The sequence below is a fragment of the Clarias gariepinus genome, chromosome 8 (assembly GCF_024256425.1).
Source record: "Clarias gariepinus isolate MV-2021 ecotype Netherlands chromosome 8, CGAR_prim_01v2, whole genome shotgun sequence".
Taxonomy (NCBI): domain Eukaryota; kingdom Metazoa; phylum Chordata; class Actinopteri; order Siluriformes; family Clariidae; genus Clarias; species Clarias gariepinus.
In genome coordinates, this window is record NC_071107.1 from 30,326,250 (window position 1) to 30,346,922 (window position 20,673).

Consider the following 20,673-nt stretch of genomic DNA (forward strand, 5'->3'; position numbering starts at 1 on the left):
GCTTAGTCATCTCACTAAAAGAACTGAATGACATTTAGCTCAGAAACAGTCACACCTGACAGATGTGTTAAGCAGAAACAGATGCATTTATTACTTGTTTATGATTTGCTAACGCTAGTTTAAAGTCACTCTTTCCTTAGAGGCATGTTATGGCACATCTGGAAACTCAATGGGTAACACCCAAACGATTAAGTTTTCTAAAAAGAGTTCGGGATAGACTGCCAAGAGAAAAACAAAAACCTTCGAAAACAGGGCTTTTTTTTACTTTTGGATAATTTGGCAGTCAAAAGTTTGGACACACTTTCTAATAACACGTTCTTTCCTATTTTTTCTTGATTTTTTTTTGTACTGTTCAGAGATTTGAGCATAAATACTAGATCCAACTCTTCACACCCTCACTTTGTAATGTAAAGTAACAAGCATGTGATAAACACCAGCTAAGGCCATGGTGCGATCTGATCGGATCAGAACGAGTGAGCGCATGATTGAGAACCTCAAGTAGTTCAAGTAGAACTTGATAAATGTAAATTTTGTCAAGTTGACCCCATTCTCCGATATTGTTAGAACGTCGTGGAAACTTTATGATGTGACGGGGGCCTAAGACGTGATCTGTATCCAATTTCTGTCTTACATCATTCACCAGTCAAAAGAGGCTAGACTGTAAATAGCAACCTTTTAATCAGCATGATCACAGTGTCCTCTACTACGGTAGGGATCATTTTGAAATATGCTAAGTGGACATCAAAGTGTCATGCAAGTTATAATGATGAGGCAGCGGAGGAGACTAAAAGACGTCTTACAGCTGCTCTGGGCCAGGACCACATTACTTCTGTCAACCTCCATTCAGTGAAAAATGTGATTAAGGCTGAGAAGTCAGGAGTGGTGAAATGGAGTCAACACCTCTGACAAGGAGGAGTGGGTGCAGATTTTTTGGAAAGTTTTAAATGTGGAATAGAAAAACATAAAAGAGTTTGTGTGACTGTCTGAATATACAACTTTCCTATCCAATCTGATCTTAGCTGTTTACACATATTGAAGAATATTGTATGTTCTTGCAAATGTGTAAAGAGCTCGGATCAAGCTGGCTGGAAAAGTCTTGTATTCAGAGGATATAAGTATTCAGTATCAGTATTCAGTCGTGTATTCAGCCAAAACATTGTATTGGTGCTTTAAAGTGTCTCACCTATGTAAAAAAAGAAGAGAATTTTCAAGTCATATAACATTTTTCATAATACTTGATGCTTCTCATCTCCGACCCATGCTTCATTTTTTTTTACAACTATGCATACACATTTATATTTTTATCAGATAAAAATAAACAGATTTGCTAAATACAATTTCTTGCCCTTTTATGTAATGTCCATAACTTGTTTGAATTCAAATGTTTCAATGATCTTAATTGTCATTGGCAATCTTGGCAAATATGGGTTTCTCATGAAACATAAGAATCCTGAAAAATATGAAACATAAACCAAAAAAGGTGTATTATTCTAAAACGCAAAATTGTTAAGATATTGCAACATGAATTTGACATGGTTACGGACACTACAGATTCTTTGCTTTTGCCAAAAAAATCTCTCATGTAAAGCACTGACGTAGCCCTGAAACTCTAATTGTATATCTGTTAACAATAATTATTAGGCATATTGCAAAAAGAATTTTTAACTGAATAGACAGTTTTTTATGTTTTATGGCCACAAACCATGAGGTGTGTGTCTAATTTGGAGCATTTAAACAAATCTAAGCTAATCTCCATACACAGTAAGCTGTGATGCAAGGAGTGTACTGATACAGTGTCCTTTTCAACATAACCAACATTTTTCATCAATTTGAGCTAGCTATGTAAGGTTTCCTGAGGACAGGTTAGGCGGTTAGGCTTTGCTCCCCACAGGCTGCTGTGTTGTTCATACACTAATACATACTGTACAGTGGGTCTGCTGGTGCTACTCGCAACGCTATTTTCTGTGTTTTGCACACACACACACACACACACACACAGTTACACACACACATATTCACAGAATGTAAAACCTGTATTTCCCAGACAGCCAGCATTGAGGGACTGGAATTCATTAGACTGTAGTTGAAAATATCATACATAGAAACCACTGATGGCTCCAGGGATAAGTATTCTGGCTGGCATTTGCCAGGATGAGTCAGTGAAAGACAAAGGGCAGCTTCTCATCTCTGTGCTCTGTGCAGGGTAATGACATGCTTGGAGCAGGTATCTCGGTGTATATGGCTGATGGCTGAGGGTTATTGACGCCACCGGGCTGCGTTGGATCACTGTAGTGGTTTAAGGTGGGCAGAAATTTCTGACATCAATACCACAGAGACAAGCTGAGCAGAATCATTTCACACAATTTTCCGATGTCACAGATGTACTAGAGCACAGTGATTTTTACAGCAATCTTTAGTAGGGTTGCCTTTGCTCCTTTTGTTCCATTTCTGTTATGATTCATGATCCTCTAGACAAACAGCAGTATGTGATTCAATTACAAATTTAATAACCACCCAAGTTGAAGCAGCACAAGTTTCAAGTATGATTTGAAAAAGTCAGTTGCAATTATGCATAGCTCATTAAAAATCTCTACAGACCATCTGTCCTTGTGTTCATAAAATAGTTTTTAAAATCTGGCCTGCTGTGATTTCCGACTTCTCCTATAATACAGAGTTAAAGTTATTAATCCCACAGCGTGGCTGAAGTCTTGGATCACAGGGTTGTGGATTAATTTTCTTTAACAGCAAGACTCTGACAATGGTTGTGGCTTGCCTGATGTATGCATTTGCCTGAATACATTATCATTTCTAGAGTAACAGCTCGAGACTTCTATGGCAAATGATCCACATTCTTTAAGCTTACTGTACTAATAATGTACTGCTTAAAAAAAAAGTCTATTTTAGGCTAATTATTGCCTATGGTTGTCTATAGCAGTCATACATGGTCATCAAGAGGTTTTACTTTCTGTTTTTTTGTTTTTTAATAAAAGCTGCAGTCAATTAGGAATAATAAAAAATCTATAATAACAATTTATCATGGCTAGGTTGGTGTAATATATTATCACCAATAAATTTTATTCTTTGCTTGACATACTCACAAAATGGTTCTCATATACTCTGGCTGGCCCAAAAAGTCGCCATTTTATTGGGGTCAGTTATTGGGCTGCATCAAGTAAAGAAAACAACTAAGGATACTTGAAATTATTACAATTATCTTACGAATTACACATTATCAACACCTGGAAGGATAGTGTTGAACTGTAGAAAAAATGATAAATGGAGATCACATAAACACTTGGTGGAGTTGCATAGTTAAGAACATAAACATAACTGTAATTTAATAGTGAAAAAGCATTAATAGTGAAAAGCATCTCCATATGCACACAATGTGACAAGAACTTCCAGGATTGGAACTAAAAAGTTGTATGGTCATAAGAAAGCCACTTCTTAGTGAGATGTAGCAGATAAAATATTTGAATTTGTTAGGGAGCATGAAGAATGGACTTTGGAGCAATGAAAAAATGTCATCTACCATGTGATAAGTTGAGACTGAGCCTAAACTAGAGTGATGAGTGCATCAGGGTAAGAAGAGAAGCACATAAAGTGATGCACCCATCATGCATAGTGCCCACTGTACAAGCCCCTAAAGGCAGTGTCAGTTAGGCAGGTCTGCGCTTGACAGCACTATGTGGCAATAAAATGAAGTCAGCTGACAACCTGAATTTACTAAATGACCAAATTATCAAATCTATGGAGTTTTTGTTTCCTGATGGCACAGGTACTGTACGTTCCAGGACTCCGATTGTAAAAGAGTGCTTCTTGGAGCATGAGGAACAATTTTCACATGGGAACTGGTCACCACATTGTGTGTTATAACCAAAGCTACTGTACAGGTGGCAGAATAAAATCTTAGAGTGCGTGAAATGTTTGGTCAGGAAGTGTATACGTGATGGGATTTTTTTTTTAAGTTCCCCTAGGGCATGAGTATGGGCCAGGTGCATGACCAGATGACCATGCCCCATTTGGAGTCTGGTTTTGTGGGCAAAGCACTGAGAGAATTTTCACACATGAGCTGGCCACCACATTGTGTGCAGTAATCAAAGCTAAAGGTGAGTGAATAAAATGTCGTGCAAAAACCTCCTTTAAATTCCTTTAAATAGACTTCCAGCAACAAAAATACCGGACCACATGTACTATATAAATAGCTCAAGTTGATTATTTGAGATCGGAAATAATGGGTTACTATTTGCACCACTTACCCTTAGATCAGGGAATATTCTGGTCATTGCTGTTTTTAGAACAATCACAGGCCAGTAGAGTGTAACTGTCTTTATCTAAAGAAGCAAAGAAACATGCTCCAGAGATGATCAGGATTTCTTTGCCAGAGCTCAGAAAGAGGTGGGAGGTCTATACAGTGTCAACTACATGCTGTGCCTGAGTGCATGTTGTCAAGATGTGTTCTTATCCTTGCCTCTTTTTAGCTCGTATATTCCGTTCGCCTGCCCATTTTGAAAGATGTGATTCATGACAACAGATTTCGGTAGGACAGGATAACATTAGTGATGACATAATTAAGTCGACAGGTTATCACACTTGATTTATGCTATAGGCTACTCTCTACTAAATATTTGGAGTAATTCAATAGGAAGTTAAGAGTTGACAAGAATTGAGTAAACAGTGCAACTGTACAGAAGCATTCAAAAAAGAAAAAAACAGAAAAACAAACAGACCTGCACAAAGTCAATCGATATAATTCCCTTAATCGATTTACCAAACATCTCGGACACAGCACTGCTCTCTCACTGTTTAATCTTTCTGATTGGTTAATGAAATTTTGCTCTTTAGTGTAGTCAGTCTACCTATTGGCATGCATGTACAGTAGGGGTGGGAGAAGGCCAGATCACCTGGAGAAACCCAAACAGACAAGGGGGAAAAGTGCACTATGCTGCGTAAACATTATTTGCATACTAGATAAAAAAAATTTTTTTAAAGAGTGTGGGATATTCCTTGCATGTTAAATATATCAAGTTATTGCTATGGCAACTTCATGGGAAAAAAACATACATAAAGCTGCAAGGAGGAACTGGCAGCTTGTGCTTGTTATCTGTTATGTCTGGCAGAAAAAAGAAATAGAAAATGAGAGAGAAAGAGAGAGAGAGAGAGAGAGAGAGAGGAGCTCTGGCAAACCTCCATTTGGCTGCCACCTACGAATGCAGTCAAGTGCAGTTGAAAATCCCACATACAGCTTCAGTCAAGCAAATTTATTAAGAATTATTTTCAAACTAGGCTACAAATGATCTTCCTTGACTAAAAATAGAGACAAGGAAAGCAATGGCCTCAGGCCCTGTAAAGCTGGTGTGTGCTGCAGCAAAGATGCCTGCATGTGTTCTGATAATTCAGAGGGAACGAGGAGCTGGAGCTCTGGGTGGAATTGATGCTAAATAAAACAGTAGCAGCAAAGAAGGAAGGGAAGGGAATGGAAGGGAGAGCAAAGGAGAGAAGGAGGAGAGGAGGGGGAGGAGGCAGTAAATGTCTGTTTCAGCCTGGCTCGGCAGGAGACATCGGCCCAGCGGAGCGTGCGCTGGCATCACCCAGCACCACAGATAAGCAAAGGTTATTTTTGGGTTGAGACTCCTCTGTGTTCAAAGGCACGGTAAGACTCGTAGCGCACACTACACTACACTCGCAACCCCGAATAAGGACTTTCACATAAACTGAACTGAGCACATGTACCTGTTAAACTGCCTGCTTCCTACGAGTGTGCGAGTTCACTAAAGGTAGATGTAGAAAAGATTTTTATATACAATACATCTCAATTAATTAAAAAATCATGGAAGTGTTTTTGAAAAACTTTATTCAAAATGTCAAACTCATACTGTAAATTCAGAAGCCCTAAAGTGAAATATTTCAAGCCTTTTTTTATTTTGATTTGGCTCATGAAGATCAAAGATCTAGTACCTCAAAATATTATAATATTTCTTAAGATCAATCGAAAACAGGATTTACATTACTAACGTGTCCAACATCTGAAAGGTATATTAACACACTCACAAGAATCTCCCTTAGCAAAAATTAATTAAACAATGCGGCATGGCATGGAGGTGTAACTGACGACCAGCGTGCTTTGACAGCAGCCTTTCTCATCATCCTTTCTATAATCCCCTGTAGAGTTCTGGTCATACAAGTTTGCTGGCCAATCAAGCACAGTAATATTCTAGTCAGCAAACCAGTTAGTGATAGTTTTGGCACTGTAAGCAGGCACTAAGTGTTGATTAAACACAGTGGACCAACACCAACAGATTACATCTGTTGAAACTTCACACTTGGCAACTTGGATTCTATGCCTCTCCACTCTTCCTCTAGACTTTGATTTTTAAATTCAATAAAAAATTCTCTTTTATCTGAAAAGATTACTTTAACAAAGTTCCATTTTTTTTTTCTTTTTAGCCCAGGTACTGTTGTTGTCTCTGATTCAGAAGGGCTTGATACTGGGGATGCCACAGTTGTAGCCCGTTTCCTGAAGACGTCTGTACTGTACATGGTGGCTCTTGGTGCACTGACTCCAGCCTCACTCCACTCCTTGTGAAGCTATCCCACTTTTTTGACAAACTTCTTAAGGTTGCCATCACCCCTGTTGCTTGTGCACCTTTTCCTACCACACTTTTCCCTATCACTTTTTCCTTGAAAATGCCTTGATGCAAAACTCTGCGAAGAGCTAGTCCTTTCATTAACGACCTTTAGCATTTTCATCAATGGCTAACCCTGCTTGTTACAGGGTGTCAATGATTATTTTCTGAGCAAATGTCAAGTCAACAGTCTTTCCCAGGATTGCGGTTTCATGTACTAAAGTAGACCAAGAGATCCACGATATATACACATACTGTATAGATGTGTGAGTGTGTGTTTATCTATGACACTGTGACACTCGGCTCTGAAATCTCTACTGAGATTTGTGACGGAAAAATTGCAGCATTTAATAATGGCTAAGGCACACGCTGATCCCACCTCACCCATGGAAAGGAAAAGCCGTTCATTAGTTCCAGGTAGAAATGCACGCACAAGCTAGTGTTGGGCTATATTTTAGTCTTTGATTGTAGAGCAGAAGCCGCGCAGATCCACAAATGTTCACTAGATAAATTACATCAATTATTGATTGAAGATGAACATTTTCTGAAATCTTTCCGCTCATTATCTTTATAATTACCATGTTTCTCCCAGGACAACACAGATAAGCATTGTAAGATTTATTATTGCTTAAATATATAATCAGCATATTTCTTTCACAGGTTGGAAACAAAGACAGCATACAAACCACTGATTTCAAAAAGACGCCATGACGTACGCATTTCAGTTGACTCAGAATGCTACTGGTTGTTCTACCTCCCCGAGTCCAGGCTATTGGTAATAAACCATTCTATAAATTCACTGCTCTGAAATGTCTTTCTGCTATAGAAGCAAAATATTTTGCTCTCTTTTGTACTGGACACATCTTCAATTCATGAAAATGTATGACTATTAGTGGACTGCTTATAAATATTAATGAATAATAGACACTCTTAATTCAAGCTAAGTATTAGCTGGAAAAGCATAGAAAGGCTTACTGCTAATAAGATTGTAATACGGTTAAATCTGGACCTGAACAACATAAATCTGGACTCCTCAGACAACATGGCATTTTTCCAATCCTCCACAGTCCATTCTTCATGCTCCCTAATAAATTGAAGTCTTTATTCACTGATAAGTGTTTTTCGTAAACCTACACAGCTGTTTAGTCCCAATCCTTTATGTTTTTTTCACACTTTGCATAAGAAATGCTCTATTTTCACTAATAAACATTGCCTTGACTTCTACTGTTGATTTTTTTTGTAATCTCAAACATCTTAGTTGTTTTCTTTGCTTGATGCATGCCAATAATTTGACCCTTTCGGAACAAAGTAACATCTTTGCCTTGCCTTTGCAGTGTATTTCACTAATATAAATCCTAAGGAAGTATGATGATAAGTTTAAAAATAATAGTTTTTTTCAGTTACATCCCTTAAGTATACAAAACATGATTACATATACTTACATAATTGGAAGCAAGGTCTGGGTGTAAATAGTCGATTCCTGTCAAAATAGTAAAACATGCTTTTTACTTTGGTATAAATTCATACCAATTATATAAAAAACGTCATAAAAACAGTAGTTAACAAATTAAAATGGCAGACACAGTTAAAGCGTATGTACCATCATCCATGATGGCGATGGTCACTCCTTTTCCGGTGTAGCCCATCTTCCAGGCCTCTGCCACGTTGAGGTCCAGCCCAGGAGTGCCGTCTGCCTGCCCTGTATTTATCTAATCAACAACACAATATGGACCCTTTCTCATGAGCTGAACACTCCAGGTGTGTGGACATTATAAAATTAGTCACAACCTCAACAATAATACAGAGCAAAATAAAGGTCACTGATAATGGACCGGTGCTGGGAAACATTTAAAAATGACAAGCTCAATAAAGGTGACGTTCTGTTTTCATAAAGGGAATGAAGAAGGCGTTGAAGACGCTTGCTCTGAGATTACACTTGACACTGATTGCAAATTAGACAAATATTTTACATTTTTTATCTGATGAATTTGCCATGAACAGCTATGGAACTGAAGGTCAGGCATTAAGGCATGAAGACGATTAAGGTGGTAATTACTTACTAGGTACCACTGTTTGGTAAAAAGTGGATCATTTAAACCACTGTCAAAGTCATCGATGTTTCGATAGCCTCTCTTCTGACGTTCGAATCCCTCCTGCATAATCACCTTTTTTACCTGAGACATAGAATAAAAATCGTTAAACCTGACATTTTAACAATGTTACAAATACCTATATGAAATATTAGAATTCATGGGAATTCCTTTTGCATGGGAAATAAAACAATTATCACTCAATAAAATCTCCAGGGCCGTACTCTTTATCCCAACAGATGCACATTTAGCAGGCAGTATGTGGTGTGACAAGGGCTTCGGAACAAAGAATGGCTGTATTATGCACTCAGATTTGCATGTTCTCTCGCTTTCATCAAACAGACATCGTGAAGATTAAAGGCAGGCAAAGGCTAATTTTAGGAAGAGCTTTGAAAGCCCTTTGATAACCATCACAATTATTACTATGCTAGATATACTGTATATTATTTAGGCCAACAAAATGAACAAATCTTCACAATTGCTATGAGTAATTCAGGTTAAAAATATGCCATTACATTTAATATTCTTTATTAATATTTGCCTAGAGATTAAACAAGCAAGTCTGTAACTAAAGCGAAGTCTAGATCCTCGGATAGTCTATTTTTTTCAATTAAACAGGATGAGGTTAATGAAAGTGAACTAAAATATAAACGTGGTGCTGTAATTATGTTCAATATGCTAAAATGGTGTCCTGTTATCTGCATATGATTAAATATCGTCTACAGTGAGCACAGTATAAGGTGAACCTGTGCACAATGTAGTCTTAGATTTCTCTTCTCAGCTGATGGAGTGAAACTCGATGTGGCTTCTTGTTACTGTAAACCATCGGAAGTTTCATATACAGTATGCTCTGCTCACAACGGGTGCAAAAATCGGTTACTTTAGTTACTTTTTTCATCCTATAAAATATGATGAAGATCCCATCTTAAAAAATAAATAAATAGGAAAAGGTTATCAATTTAGACATGGTTTTATTTTTAAGAAAAATGTGTCATACATGTAGGCTAAGCCTAGCATTACTCATCGATGACCTCTGCTTATGGTGAATATAAACCCCTGACCCCTGACAGACCCCTGTTTGTCACGGTTTATGGGTAGACTATTAATTAAGCTGTCAAGAAGCATCCTAAAGGACATGATGTTGAACTTTATTATGGTAAATTAATAGTTCAGGGGGCTTAAGTACCATCACGTTGGTTATTTCAGAATGTAAATCCCTATAAAATTTATTAGCTCCTTCTCTGTAAATCAGCAACCTGATTACACAGATTATTAAATATCACTGTCAGCTCACGTGATTTCATGGGAGCAGGTAACTCGCTAAATACTGTGTTAATTCTACTCTTATCAAGGCTTAAAGAGATACAACTTTAAGAAGAGAAAGAGAGGTCACTGGTAATCAGCCTATTTCTGCTCAATTAGAAGTTGAGAATTCCCAGAAGCACCCTCTTTTCCAACGCAGCAAACAGTATAGACATTAAAAATGCATCTCATGTAGCGGAATGTCATTATGCAGTCCCTGGGACCTGCTGTAAAATGGTTCATTGTAATTTAAGACAGGGATGCATGTGCCTATTCTAATGCTTACAAATTCAGGAGCATGAACGCGTTGGAACAAGTGGTGAGTTTAACAGTCATGGATTTTCAGACCCAGACTTGTTAAGATTAAAGGTGCAAACATTTGACACATATGAAATCAGCTAGTGGTCTTTTTGACTCACAGGTACCTGTTTTATCACAACACAATTCTCTTTTTGCGGTTTTGAAATGAAGCTGGTTTAAAATTGCATAATAAAATGCCTGGTTATAGCAGTTTCTGAAGCTTTGAAACATCAAGACATTTATAATAGTGAATTATGTATGTTTTCAGTTAAAAAGATAATTATGTATGTGAACAATAGTATGCTGTTCCTGATTTTGACAATAAAATCAGATGCATCTCATGATACCACTCATTTCAAAGACCTGATATCTCACATTTTACATTTCGGGTACCATATTATCTCAGCTTAAAAGGAAAATTTGGAGCAAGTGTGACAATAATTAAAATTAACTATAGTGCTGCTAATCTGGTTCACTTGAACAAGTGTGAACGCTGGCGTTCTAACGCTGCAGGTACACATCAAGCAAAACAAAGACTGCTTGAAAAGTAGAATTTCTGTCCGATATAAAAAAAACTCAGGTGCGGTTCAATTGCAATGTGAATGCACCATGTACACAAACAAAGTCTGCCTTACATGCAAACTAAAAACATAAGGTGCATTGGCAACCATTTCATTCATCATCTGGAGCCATACATGAGTCTTAATGTATAAATTTACATTTTATAAACTGTTTTTGGGTTTTCAGCTAGCACTTATTCAACTTGGTGGTGCTGGTGTTTGAACCTGGGACCTTCCGATGAGTGGTGCAACACCTTAACCACTGAGACACCCCTGCCCAGCAAAAATGTTTGGTTGTCATAAAGTTGTAGTAACGCTAATATGGCAAGGATACAGATGTTGGGACAATGTTGGTATTAAGTTGAATTAAAATTTAAAATTACTTTGACATTCGACCAATTTTGACTATATGACCATGGAATAAACTTGATCAAATGCTTCTAGCACAATGTTGCAAAAACAACTGCTGAAAAATACTAATAACAAAATGATGGCCTGAGCAGGATTCAAACTCCAGCCTCTGCAAAGACAGCACTGCATGCTTATCACTGGACCTCTAGGAAACATAGTATTGATGCTATAGTAAAAGTACATACATACAATGAAAAACGATTTAATGGAATATTAGAAAAAAGCAGTAAAAGGGGTAAAAATCCAGCAAAATGATCTTTTTTGTGAAAGCAGACGTGATGCAGTTTGGATGCTGTACATATTATAAAACAGGAATTTGGGAGCTAAGATGCATCTCACAGCAATATTCCCAAAGGAAAAAAATCAACAGAAAGATAACACTGCAACACTAAGAAATCTGTAACATGAGATACATGTGCGGTGTCTGTCCCAATTTCCAATCGGAATTCTAAACACCTGGCAGGGACATATGGGACTATGGATGTGGTCAGTGTGAATTGATGTTAATCATCATAAATGCTTCAAATAAAATTTTATAACAGTCAGTATAAATCATCACACATTGTAAAAAAAAAAAAAAAAAAAAAAAACTTTGTCCCGGATTGTCCCAAATGTGGACATCACAATCATTTACCACTATTTATGAGAATATTAGAAGCTTGAAACCAAATCTTAAAAAACAAGCAAACATAAAATATTGTATCAAATGTGAGAGTCTAAAAGTAAAACAATGGCTTTTAGATTGTAAGAAATTTTTAAAAGAGTAAATCCTAGACAAAAAAAGGCAGTTAAATAAGCTATGTATCATCACAACACAGAGAATCCATGTAATCATCCTCAATGATTTATGGCTTTTCCTCTCTTATCAGCCCCAGCACTTCTGCTCCTGCAGTGTGAGCTATAGAACATTATTGACAATAGTCTGTCTGATCTCTGGCAGTCACTGCTGCTCTTTAAAATGGTACCCTAGTCCTTCTCAACCAGTGATTGAAATCAAGCCTTTCTGACATGTACGAAAGTAAAGAATCAAACAACCAAAGCGTAAAATCAAAACACTGGACTCCAAACTGCATATTTTGGCATAATCTGAGGTGTGGTTCAGCAGGTAAAATGCCATGCATACAGTAGCATCTAATCAGGCAGTTACTCAGCAGCCTAAAGGACAGAAAGGGAACAGATAAAGAGGATCGAGAGCATAGTAAACACAGGGATTGTCTAAGGGTAAACAGCCAACAGCTCGGGCAGTGAGCATGAACTGAGCTGAAGAAGGAAAACAGGAGCACGGGATCAATATGAGGCACTCTATAACGAACACTTGAATACAGTTTAGGACTTAAAAAAGCTCGTCTATGTCCTCGGATTGATTCTTGAAAGTCTAACCAGCACAAGTCTGAATAGTCCTTTGCTTAACGTTTATTGATGCCTGACACAGTAACTGTCGAGAAGCGAATAAACCTAATGATCACTTTAGATTGCAAATGTGGCTCATAAAAGCATTGCTAGTTTCAATTTAAATACTAATGGTAAAAGATACCAAGGTCACTTTAAAATGCTGCAGTACATTTAGTAAATAAGTGTTTATTTCAACAGCATTGCATAGAAGGTACTAAGCCTGTGTGCTCCTGCATCATCACGTCTAGTGTTCATATCAGCTTAAATATAATGATAAATAATGCTTTTCTCTACGTCATTTCTTTACACCCACCACCAACATTTTTATTTTTTGTGCCTGTTCTCATTTATGCAGTTATACAATCGACCAATCATGTGACAGCATAATAGGAGCAAGACATCAGAGAAGAACAGCCAGAATGTTTTGAATTAACAACATGGCTTCTATAGGGACGGGAATCACCCACGATCTCCGGATACGATGTTATCACGGTACCCACTGTAGGTGCCGATTCAATTTGTATTCTGAAGTATCATAATTTTATTCATTTCCGGATTCGATGTTAAACTTTTTCAGATTTTGTTACACAAAATCACAGGTATGCTGAGCTGTGTGAAGAGTTTAGAGGATTAAAGAGGAATGCCAACATTTTACCACTTAAAACTGAATCGGCTTTTACTAATGCCTACAGTAACAGTAATTCAAATAGTCACTCTTTACACACATGCCAAGCAGAAAAGCATCATAGGATTAACATTAACAATAATGGGCTACATAAGAAGACGACAGCATTGTGTTGCACTCCTTTTAGCCAAAAAACATGAATCTGAGGCTACAATAGACACAGGCTCCCCAAAACCTAACAGTTAATTACTGGAAAAAGACAAGGTGTTATTTTCCGATCTTCAACTTCCCAGATTCAGTGAGCTTTTGACACTTGATTGGTTGATTGGATAATCGCATGGAGGTGCAGGGGAACAGCTGTTCCACTGAGTGTCCAGTATATGACAAAGCTTCGAATCAATGTATATATTTTGCACAGCCTCAAATCCTTGAACATATAAAACACACAATGATTAAAAACTAAACAAGTATAATCCTAAAACCAGCTCATAAAACTGCTTATAATTATTATAATGTTTAAACATTTATCTTCCAGCCACAAAATCCTGGAGATGTGCCAAAAAACATGCTGGAAATGTGCTTGAAAATTGTGCCCTTTTTAAGCCTATCCCATCTTGTGTGTAAATTTGCTGATAAATGCAACGCTTCTACCGGAATTCTCACCCAATAGCTGCATAAACACTACATTTATTCTTATTCATATGTTTATGATGACGAGCCTAAGTCTATCCTAAAGGCTATGTGTGCCCCTATCATTGCAATTTGCATAAATCTACACTCATAAATTACTATATACAGTAGAGGCGGAAGCAGCTACATGATTCCTATGGTATCAGAGGAAAAAGGGAAAGTAAATAAGGATTATTTCAGAAAACCAGCATGCAATAAGATGTGAAGAAGAAGTGATCCTGTATCTCATCATAGTTAACAGTATATCTCCTGATGTCTGCCTTATATGGCATAAACATCCGTTTTTCTTGGTCATCACAAGTCAAAAAACCATCCATATATCATGCTTTTTTATTTCTTCAACTAAAATTTTTTGTAACGTGAAGGTGATTTTGCTGCTGAGTACAAATTGTACCACGGCTTAATTAGCAAGCACGGAGCATTCTGCAAGGTTTTATGTTTCCTGCTAACAACGAGTTACTGACAACTTTGTCCATTTTTATAGCATCTTACCTATTAAATTATTTACTGCATCACATTTTACAAAGGTACAGTCTGTACTAACTTGATGCCTGTCTTTAACACTGAACAATATAATAAACAAAGCTTTAAATATCATTAAACTCCATATGAACATAAAAACATGACATTGTTTTGCAAATTTTTTCATCAAATAATTGAATAATAATATTTAAACTTCTCCATGATGGCCTTAACCTTGGGGTCAGCCCAGATGATAAGTACTGCTAAACAGCTCAGACATTCATATGCATCTATTCATATATAAAGCAATAAAGTGAAATACCGTTTAACAAGCGTTAATGATTTCCCGCCCTCTTTAATACTATTATCTACAGTATCCTGTGATAAATATTATTATTAAGACCTTTGAAAACATTGTGATCTAATTTTTAGGCTGCATCATCACACTCCCCTATTAACTATTGTTTTTCCAGGGACTGAAACTGGGCCGGTTTCTATGGGAACTAAACACCGAGCTTGTAGACTCACCCGTCGGTCCTTATCCAGATGCTGGCGGCGACGAAGGCTGCGTTTCCTCTTCGTCTTAGGAGTGTCCCGGGGGTAGAAATGAAAAAGTCTCTCACCAAAGGGAAGCTTGAAGAAAAGACAAAAACAGCCTGTATGAGTAAATTATGTTCATAACATTAAATTAAGGGTTGTCCAAGGTCATAGGACTGACCTTGATAAATGACCTTTTTCTATCCATAAAACATATTATTATAGGTTTTTGACTATATGAGACAGCGTGTTACTGAAAAAAGATGAAATCATATTAGTATTTTTCAAACTGACAACCAGACAGCGCTAAGCTTAATGGCAACCTCAGATGTCCAGTTTACAGATTATAATACACATGGAAATGAAACTAAGTGCTAAAGGCGCAATTACAAAGTTGGATCTGTGCATAATTTCTGTAATACGCTCTCTGTGAAATCTTCTAAATAGAAACGCTAGGCTATAATCATGGGAAATTTGGAATGCCTGACTAAACAAGTCCTGCGTTCCACATCATTAGATGTTGTAACAGTCCACTGCACACACACACAGACACACACACATATATCAGTTCATGTTTTGACATTTGACCAAACTAATCATAACATGAACAATATTCTCTATTCGCTGCTAAATTTGCTTTATGATAACTTAATAAATGTGGCACGATACGAGATGTCAATCTGCTTCAGAAACAGATGACTAGCATTAGATGAACATCTGCCCACATGATTGGACATTTTCTAACGTTGTACTGTAATATACCGCTTGATTCTGAAGTATGGCTTTATCCTCAGTGTAGCTGAAGATTACAATGACACTGATTTTACAGCATTTTAATTTTCTGCCATAAACACGTCCACAGCAACTAATTATGAGTATTAGTGGATATCGTATACACCTATAAGAGGTTATCTGTGACTTAGTACCAAGGTTGGGGGTTCCCTGGTCTGTTCACCTGTTCTACCCATGCATGATGGGTTTCCTCCAACAGTCCAAAGACATTTGGACTAATTTGCTTGTAATATGTAACAGGGTGTCTGAGTGTGTGTAAATGGGCAGAGGTCGGGGTCCTTAGCAACCTAACATCCCCAAAAGCATTGACCGCTAGCGTGAAATCATAGGTCATTGTGGCTTACCATTAACCGGTGGGGTTTAAATAGATATGTGTTATCAACGTCTGTAGCTTGCATGAGACTTGAAACGGTTTAAGTCAAACACAGTTTCAGCAACTTTCAACAATGGGTACATATGATCAACAGACATGTCATGTTCATATGTGCATATGCACACTTCTAGTAGGCTGTTTAAACATTTTTATTTTTTTTAATGCCATAAAGCTTTTTTTAATGCCATAAAGAATCTTTTTCAATTGTATTCAATCTAGATGTTTTCATGTTTAAACGTGCTGTAACACTCTTAAGTGAGTGAACTAATTAGATGGTGGTTTGTAAAACTTTAACTGGCCATAACAGAAAGCCTCATTTTACCTGAGAAGGAGGAAAAACAAGTGCTGGCTTAAACTTTATGCTTTTACCTGAACAAATTACTCTTACATTGTCTGCACGTTTTAGATAAAGTCTTCTTTACTGCAATATATTTGACAAATACTAACAAAGAGCTATGCTGTTGTTTTGTAACAAGTCTTTTCAGTTGTGATTATTTTAACAGCAAGCAATCTCACAACTAATAAATAATACCCAATTTCTATTAGATTTAGTGTTTATGATGATGTCTTACCTGTCTGGCACTCTCAAAGCCATACTCAAGTGCAAGTTGCTGGGCATCTTCACTCACTCCCTGGTGCAGTTGAACTAAAAGATGGTTTGTAAGAATTCCTTCCTCGGTGGCTCCGGTGAAGAGGAGCAATGCAGTAAACAACAGCACAAACACTGCTGTCCCGTATTTCACCACCCCGAGCATCGCGCCTCTGTTGTCTCTCCGTGTTCTTAAGTGATTTATTGTTTGTTGTCCGTTTATTTGTTTGTTTGTTTATTTGAAATCAATTGCAAAACGAGCTGACGACTTTTATCAGGGCTTGCACCAGGGATGCATCTCGTCGTCTCGTCCTGTAGGCTGCTGAGTCGGGAAGGCGGTCGTGCGCTGCGCGAGCCGAGATGCGCGCGCGCGGGGGACCCGATCTACATTTCTCAGCTCGAGCGCTTTCATCTATAATTCAGCGGCCTAAACGTGCGAGGAACGGTCACGTGACGCTGTGGCCAATTGCGCTGCAATGGGCGTGGCCACGTGCTGCCTACTCTCCGCCCACGTCCTCCTGGCTTGCTATAAAAACGCTCCTTTTCAGCACCCTGGAGAATTCCCTGGAGAACGAGGCTTAATTAAGAGCTAAGCACAAAACAACCTTCCACGTCGTTTTAAACCCTTGTACTTTCCCCCCTCCTAATTAATCAATCAAGCTATTTGATGTTAATTGATAGATTCATTATTTTGCCTATTATTCCCCCTGTTTGGTGAACAATTCCAGATTATTTACACAGTATTCACATTGATTATTATATCAGGTCCATTTGACATTATGCACTTTCTAATCACACCAGTGATATTTTACTCACTAACTTTATATTGATATACCACTTACTTCTGTATACAGGGTTGCCGGGGGCCTGTCCCAGGAGACTTGCGGACGCGGTGTCAATCCATCGCAGGGCACACATACACACATTTACCTGATCATCCACAGACTACGGGGAAACCATGCAAACTCCATGCACACAGACCTTGAGGTGAAAATCGAACCTGAACCCTGGAGGTGCTAACCTAACGTGACAGTGCTAGCCACTAAGCCACTATGCCACCACCAGTGATATCTGTCATAAAAAATGGCCATTATTAAGTGTAATTCTCATAATCTTCTTTAATGCTAGGATGTTGTGATAAGTATTACATTATTACACACCTCTCCAGTTCATATCATTACACGGTAGTAGCATGTAGCATGTAGTCATGTTCTGTTGTAATGGTAGTGTTGTCCTCACTGTACCAGTGCTTACTGTAATCTCAGGATAAATTTCTGATGTTGTGAGATGCTTTCTATATGCTTTCCTATGCACCATGACTTTATAGAGTGGTCATTTGTTAGTTAGCATAGCCTTAATGTCAGCTCATACTAGTCTGGCCATTCCCTAAGCATTTCTGTCCACAGAACAGCACTGGTGTTTATGGACTGTAGCTTACTGTATATTTTACTATTATAAAAGTTTCATTTTTTTATGTCCCCATTGTATCAAGTCTATATTTTTATTGTCTTGTACTTGTGCACTTCATTTTCACTGCAGCTTCCCTAATTTGCACTACATGTTGGCTGATGCTTCACTGTTGTCCCTTTCTATAGCACAGTGCAAAAACACTTATATATGGCTAGTGGACAATAAAGCTTTTTACTCACTCTACACACTGTTTGTCTATTAAAGCAATAAGCCACTCGAGGTTTTGCATTACAGTGATTTTATCACAGGTAAGGCTGTTATAAGGCATAATGTGTAGCAGCATGATTAAACCCTCCTTATCCATCACTGTAATGTCTGCTCTCACATGGCTTATTGCTTTAATAAAATGGCAACACAAACATGATAAAATCCAGGGATTAATAAACAGTTATTGCTATTATTATTAATAGTATTTGCCATAAACAGGTATTTAACCAAACACCAGTGTTTTGACGGTAAACATTGTTTCCTAAGAAATATACTGTAATAAGCAAAGATTAAGGCATTGCCTGGATAGATCAATAACTCAAGTGTAATTGTTTTATTGGCCTAAAGCCTGACACATTAATACAGAATTCACTTACATCTATACTGTACATTCGCAGTTTTGCATATATTAAGAATTTTACACAAGGCAAATGATTTGGAACAATGCAGGAATGGGGTACTATTTCTTGTTAAAATGAATAGGCTTATAAGTCTTTCTGGAACAGTGTGTCCTCTGCATATTTTGCTGCAAGAGATTTAATGTTGCTAGAGTAATATGCCTTCTGGGTATATGTACAACATGTGTGCCATGTGGGGAAAAAAGGAAAAAATAACTTTCTTTAGGCTTAATACCAGATGGCTTATTGCTGCTTATATAAAAGTTTTACATTTAATTCAATTAAACCTGAGCTCAGTTCGGTGCGATTCAACAAGCTTGCTTTGTGTCTTACAAAGAAATCCATGCAAATAATGGCATGGATTAATAGTATTAAACAGTATGAAATGCACAAAATAGTATGGTTGCCATACAACCTACAGTATATATACCTTTAGTATACACTAACTATATTTGGGGTATCTCTGTCTACACTTGTGTTTAACTGTGCCCTTTGTCTATGAGACAAATACTACATAGTTACTGCACTGAATACTAAACATTATTGATGCACTGTCTTAATTTCCTCTGTGAGTAAAATAGGTCAAAATGTTGCAGCCTCATTTATTTCATACGGTTTACAACGTAATAACATCCAATTGGATTTCACTTCTTTCAGGCAACAGGAATCGGAGGATACAGTGTGCACATGCTCAACAAACCCTGGCAGTGACTGAAAGAAGACAAGGAGACATTTTTTCCCACAGTGGTCCAATCTTGATAAGTCTGCATCCAATGTAACTATGCTTCCTGTTTTTGGTTGACAGGACTGGGGTCCAATGTGTTCTTTACCTTAACTTTTTTGTTAGTTTGTTTGTTTGAGTTTTATTTGTTAGTTCTGACATTTTACATTCAATTCCCTTTCGATAAGCTTGAACCAGTCTCTCTTCTCTCCTTGGACCCCACTTATCAGAAAGACAGTTTTGCTTTCAAAACTGCTGCTCAGTGCACGTCTTTTGTTTTTCATTCTGTTTTATGTACACTCATCATAGTGTTGTATCAGCAGTTTGTAAAATATTCAAACCAGCCCATATGGCACCAACAGGCATGCCATGGTCAAAGTCATTCTGACGTTTGATGTGAACATTAATTGAAACTCTTGTATCTTTAGATTTTATGTTTTGTGTTAATGCCACAGGATGGGCTGATTAGATAATTGCATGAGTGAGCAGATGCATTGATGTGTTGTATAAAATGAATGTTGAGCATGTGTGCAGAACAACCACTGTGTCCATTTTGCTATTTTATAGGCTTCATAGCTTCAAGTATTTATAGACAAGAAAAATAAATAAATAAATAAATAAATAAATAAATAAATAAATAAAAGTTGTACATCTGGCACATGTAGCTCTGAGAGTATTTTCTATCTGTTGTTTCTATAGATCTTGCTTAAATGCTTACTTTCAACTTAATAAACCATTCCTGGGAAAGAAAAGTCACTTCAAATAGCCCATTAAGGTAATTTGCTGATAAGCTATTGCTGTAGTATGAGAGAAATGAAACAGTTAGAGTCCTGCTGTAATTAGACCTTAATAAAAAGCACAACCCTTACACATGGAATGGAACTATCTATGTCTAGACTGTGAGCATGGAGCTGCTTTTCTGATGGAGGCTACCTGTCTAATTGTAAGAAATCTCCTGCTAATGGCATGGCATTATTTTGAGTGCAGTGCAAAGATGAATCAATTTGCTTGCACTGATACCATTACATGCCTTTTCACTGAGATGAAAAGGAAATCATTTTCATTCTCCACTGTCTTATATCATGATGTCTTGGAAACTCTGCTGCTGATAAGAATTATATGAGTCAT

General features: G+C 37.4%; 1 protein-coding gene across 1 annotated transcript in view; it reads right to left on the minus strand.

Annotated features, from left to right (window-relative positions):
* The window catches only part of pcsk2 (proprotein convertase subtilisin/kexin type 2), a 35,825-nt gene extending 18,705 nt beyond the window's left edge, over nucleotides 1–17,120 (minus strand). Inside the window, exons 1-5 of the mRNA XM_053501298.1 lie at nucleotides 16,733–17,120; nucleotides 14,987–15,091; nucleotides 8,687–8,800; nucleotides 8,227–8,335; nucleotides 8,069–8,106 (exon numbers count right to left, since the gene is read on the minus strand). Coding sequence (XP_053357273.1) covers nucleotides 8,069–8,106; nucleotides 8,227–8,335; nucleotides 8,687–8,800; nucleotides 14,987–15,091; nucleotides 16,733–16,915 — 549 coding nt within the window. The 5' untranslated portion in view covers nucleotides 16,916–17,120. The remainder of the gene's footprint in view (nucleotides 1–8,068; nucleotides 8,107–8,226; nucleotides 8,336–8,686; nucleotides 8,801–14,986; nucleotides 15,092–16,732) is intronic.
* Between the last annotated feature and the right edge of the window lie 3,553 nt (nucleotides 17,121–20,673).